Source organism: Argentina silus (genome assembly GCF_951799395.1).
Source record: "Argentina silus genome assembly, chromosome: 13".
Classification (NCBI taxonomy): Eukaryota; Metazoa; Chordata; class Actinopteri; order Argentiniformes; family Argentinidae; genus Argentina; species Argentina silus.
In genome coordinates, this window is record NC_139667.1 from 19095791 (window position 1) to 19100790 (window position 5000).

Here is a 5000-nt window from a genome sequence, read left to right on the forward strand (position 1 = left end):
TTGCTAAGCACAGCATACGTACGCCTCATGAAGAACCAACAGTCTTTCCTTTTAATAGCTTTCATTGCACAGGTTTGTGTGAAACGTAAATATGTGTGTGTGTGTGTGTGTGTGTGTGTGTGTGTGTGTGTGTGTGTGTGTGTGTGTGTGTGTGTGTGTGTGTGTGTGTGCGTGTACGTGTACCATACCTCTTTTTTACGATCTTTTAATTACATGTTTACATATTGTATAGTTGTTAGGTTTTTTTATATTGTCAAAAATGGCGGGCCAATGTCAGTCAGAAAAAGGAAAAAGATGGGACCAAGAAGACGTTAAAACGGCAGCTCCAGTTTCACTTTACCATGCCCTACCATGTACTGCCATACATTCCTCTGTGCTTGAAACACACTGAACCAGTATTACTGTAAGCTAGTATTATAATGTCAATGAATAGGCTTCCGTTAGCATTGTGCATGCCCTGGATTCTCCTGTAATACACATGCATGGAAACACTCACACAGGACGCACACGCAGAAACACACCACTTTATGGATGTTTTGTTTACAATTGTTACATCATAGTCAGGATGTTAGATGCATGCAACACTACAAAGGGGAAGGGTTTTGAAAAGACCAACGTTTTGTTCTTGAAGTTATTTTCATGCCTTGGTACATTTCAGGTGTTAGTTAGTCAGTGTTCTATTTGAAAAGTTACTCTTAACACAGATACATGTCGTTAAACATTAATTGTGTTTTTTTCAGTTAGTCTCATATTTCATTGTTCCTTTCATTCTTTTTACTTGTGTGCAATAATTGCTTATAGTGGGCATTCTTACTTAACTGGGCAATTTTTATTATCTGTAATATTAAAATATGTAGAGACGTCAATCTTTGTTGTGACTTCACTCTGCTGCCTGCTATTATTTGTACTCCTCATCCCATTTGAAGACTTGACCAGTAGGGGGCACTCTTGTCTAGCCCATGAAAGTCCTGTTGCTGAGGAACATGCAATGAAATAAAAGGTATGCTTAGTTCCTAAATGTTTTCACTTATCATGACATGATTGGATTGGCAATGTAGTGGACCTTTTGCTTTCACCTATCCAATTGTGTTAGATCAGTGATTACTAAGGATGCATTAGTATTCAAAGGGACCAAAAATGGCCATCCAAATTGTTGAATCTACCGCTACAACATGTTCACCACATTCACAATCACTGACACAAGCACATAAGGAGTTAAAAAGAAAGTATACTTCAATTTTATTTCAAAGTCATCTAAAAGCGGCTTACTTATTTGATTTTTTCACATTTTCTTTCTTAATTTGCTAAAATATCGGTCCATTTTCAGCTACATACAGCTTATGAAAAAAATAAAATATATATAAAGGCATGCTAGTTCCATGGTATTCCACTACAGGAGTAGGTATTTATTTACATAACACTGTATATATCCTAGGGTACAAGTTCACTGTGTGTCACAGAGAAAGAGGCTAAAAACAGAACAAAGAATTTCATTAAAGGTTCCCAGGTTGATACCTCATCGACAAAAGAAGCAGTGCATTTGAAAGTTACCGTAGGAAAATAGTCAAAACGTTTCAATCCACACTTTTGTGCTTTAAAATCAACAAATATAAAAGTCAATTGTGTGTAGACTATCTGTTTCAAAAAAAGGTCACTTTTGCAAAGGTTGAATTTGTGAAGCTGAATGAGTGTGTATGGACACTTATTCACACCGTCTTCATGTGTTTCCATTTAATAACACCTCATCAACGCCTGACTTAAACAATACTGCACAGAATGAAAGTAGGTCTGTTCTTTTTTTTAGCAGTCTTCAATTCAAACAGAATTAGCTTTATATATCAGGAATATACATGATAAATTAACCTTTTTTTCTTTCCTTGTTCAAATGATTTCTGCTCATTTTGTTCACACAGCTCACACATCAAAAGTCAGGCCAGACTCACACACACACACAATCACTTATAAAAGTCACCTGCTGCATCCAGACTCCTCAACCACGCTGAAACTCAGCCGCTCAATCGCTATCAACAAAATAGTGGACGCTCTCATCCAATGAGAATGTGGTTTACTAAGATTTGAGGGGGCATACCCTTTTATAAAAAATAATAAAACAAGACAAGAGGGTACACACTTGTGACCCTATTTAAATTGACAATGTGTCAAAGTCAAAGGTTTTCTGAAGGAAGAAAATACACAGATCAGAGAGTATGCAGCAAGTGTCTTTTAAAGTTGTTTCAACTGCCTATTCATAACTCCTATCAAAGAGATCTTAAAGTTCTATGAGCCCTCATCTGTACTTGATGGACGTATACATAGAACGCAGCTATGAGACTTCATATTGTGTACAAACAACTCTATTAGTAAGATATCATATACAGAGATGTTATAACTCCTAATGAGATCTGTTGTTATAACTCTTAATCACATTATGTCAATCTTATGAAGGGTTATGTAGGCTATAGAACTCAAAGGGCTCAGCTGAGCTTAATTTCAAAACATTAGTTGTTATAGAGTATACTTAGAGCACAGCAATGAAGCTTAATTCAGTGTACTGCACACTGAAGTTCTATAGGAGGCCTCACACGCCATTCATAGCTATGAGACATCTTACATAGGGGTTCTATGAGGCTGTATACAGGACGCCAAGGATTCAGCTAAACTGGACACACTGTTAAGCGATCATCTACGAGACGTCATACAGCATACTGTACATTTAGGATTGTACTAGATTTCATACAGTATGCCTAGAACAGCGGGGTGGGCCTAGGTGATCATCTATAAGACTTCATAGAGTGTACATAAGTCATAGCAAACACACCTCATCATAGCAGTCTAATACACCTCATACTGTATATTTAGGACCTAGTTAAGAGCCTTCATATGATATACATAGGTCTCACTTAAGATTTAAAGAGCTAGTTATAACACCTCATAGAGCATACATAGGGCCAATCAAGATAAAGTTATTTTCATAGGTAAATATTCATTTTAGAAACAGGAAACTGTTTCATCGATTGTCATAGATCATTAGATTGTATAGATAAGTCCCACTCCCATCTAGCAATATCCTGACTTTATTTTGCAAATCATTAATCATCGTAATCATGTGATCCATAACCCTAGTTCCCACCAATAGTCAGATAGGCTGATCTCTCAGATTTGTAAGTAAACGTTTTAAACACAAAATATGAAACATAATTCGGTGAACCACATACGAACAAACATGGTCACTAAAAAAAAGCAGTGCTATGTTTTGTTTAATACACATATTTTACATGGTGCTACAATTTCGATGTACACTCTTATGGATTTCTGTCTAAACTTTAACGTAGTGGTTTTGTCTCAGGCAAAGGGGACTACAATATTTGACTGTTTTTTTTTTCTTCTTTTCACACACAAACCTATGGCTTGTGATTCTATTTACTTACAAAGGAAAGGAAATATGACATTTCCATATTTTTCTTCATAAGATAAGTGGTCAGGAAAGGTAGCTATGACGGTCAGGGTTTGAGTAGGAAACTGCCAAAAAAAAAGAAAGTCCTGTTGACAATCATGACAGCACAGGTTTCACACCAGAAGTCCACACCTGGAATGGCTAGTGGATTGAAATAACTGCCAGTCTTCAACACTCGGTAGGCGAACATTCAGAAAGCGCAAAACAAAATGGAGGTGGCGATTGAGGAATGGCGGACTCTAGAGATGCTTAGGATGCTCATGTTGAAAGGCTGGGAAGTCTTAGTCTTATATGGCCAGATGTTCCTTCGCTACTCAGGAGCTTCCGGGAAACGTAGAGGAGGAATCCTACAACATTGGGAAAATCCATTTGCTGTTTGACGTGCTTGTTAGCATGTGCCACCCGCCAGCGCCTCCAAGTATATTTAGTGAACATAGCTTATTATTCATCCCATCTCCTCCTCAAGATAAATCTGAGATTCTCAGTGTTCAGGTGTATATTGGAACGGTTGCCAAGGGACTAGCCATTTTGTGGGCGGAGTCAAAGGGTTCGGGTGGAGGGTGGAGGGTAGAGGGTGGAGGGTGGAGGAGATCGTCACGGCTACACAGTAATAACAAGCTTCGGTCCCCGGCTTGTTGTTTATATTTGTCCATTTGTTTCATGTGTGCGCACTGGTTATTGTGGGGCTAATGACTACATAGGCCCTTTGAACTGGTTCCCAGAGAGGTGCTGTCGAATGGAAGGCTTGGATCCTGCTGCGTCGCCCAGCTTTCGCCACACCACCTAAGAACACAAAACAAACATGAGGGGATGAAGGAGGGAGGGACACAAAATACCGTTGCACAGCGCTTGTTATTGTGCCTGTTTTTAATTGTACTGTACAGGATGTTCGGAATCTAAGAACTTCAAATAGGGGAGTCACAAAGGGAGTTTGCAGAGAGGAGGGAAACAGGATTGGAATCCCGCACACAAATTAAGGGTCAACAAAAAATGTTGACGCAACGGACGGGACGAGGACGAACGGGGACCCGAAACGTCACGGCACCAACCTCAAAATCCGAATCGAGCCCTTGTTCGCTCATAGAAGTCATTCGGGATACGTGAGTCATCCATAGGACCATGTAGCTAAGCTAAGCCTCATTAGTGACCAGCATGTCGAGGACTGTATATATTTGTACACACGGATGGGGTGACAATGGCAGCGTTGTGATTCCATGTTCTCGTTACTTCTTTCATGTTCATGTATACGGGCACTGTGATGAGCAATAGGCATCGCCAATATGAGAGGCCTGGGGGTCATCACCATGAGAACAGTGTCACCGTGCAAGTCCCACGAGTCTACGCCAGTGTACATCTCTGGGATGTGTGTGTGTGAGTGTGAGTGTGAGTGTGAGTGTGAGTGTGAGTGTGTATCCCTATGGCTTCCGCCCCATAGTCTTCCCCCTGGTGCCCAGGGGTGGGCTTTTATTGCAAGGGAATGGTACTCGGTGTTCAACGCTTAAACCCCCCAACAGGATAAGCCGCAATTGTTTCTGTCCCAGTGAAG

At 40.0% G+C, this 5000-nt stretch overlaps 2 protein-coding genes across 2 annotated transcripts in view; one reads left to right on the top strand and one right to left on the bottom strand.

Annotated features, from left to right (window-relative positions):
* Window positions 1–174, top strand: part of LOC310814015 (cyclin-K-like) — a gene marked incomplete at its 5' end in the record, with an annotated part of 6166 nt that extends 5992 nt beyond the window's left edge. Inside the window, one exon of the mRNA XM_083683228.1 lies at window positions 1–174. This exon is cut by the window's left edge and continues 923 nt beyond it.
* Window positions 175–1266: 1092 nt separating this feature from the next.
* Window positions 1267–5000, bottom strand: part of ccdc85ca (coiled-coil domain containing 85C, a) — a 43597-nt gene continuing 39863 nt past the window's right edge. Inside the window, exon 6 of the mRNA XM_083683838.1 lies at window positions 1267–4237. Within this exon, the coding sequence (XP_083539964.1) occupies window positions 4148–4237 (90 nt within the window). The 3' untranslated portion in view covers window positions 1267–4147. The remainder of the gene's footprint in view (window positions 4238–5000) is intronic.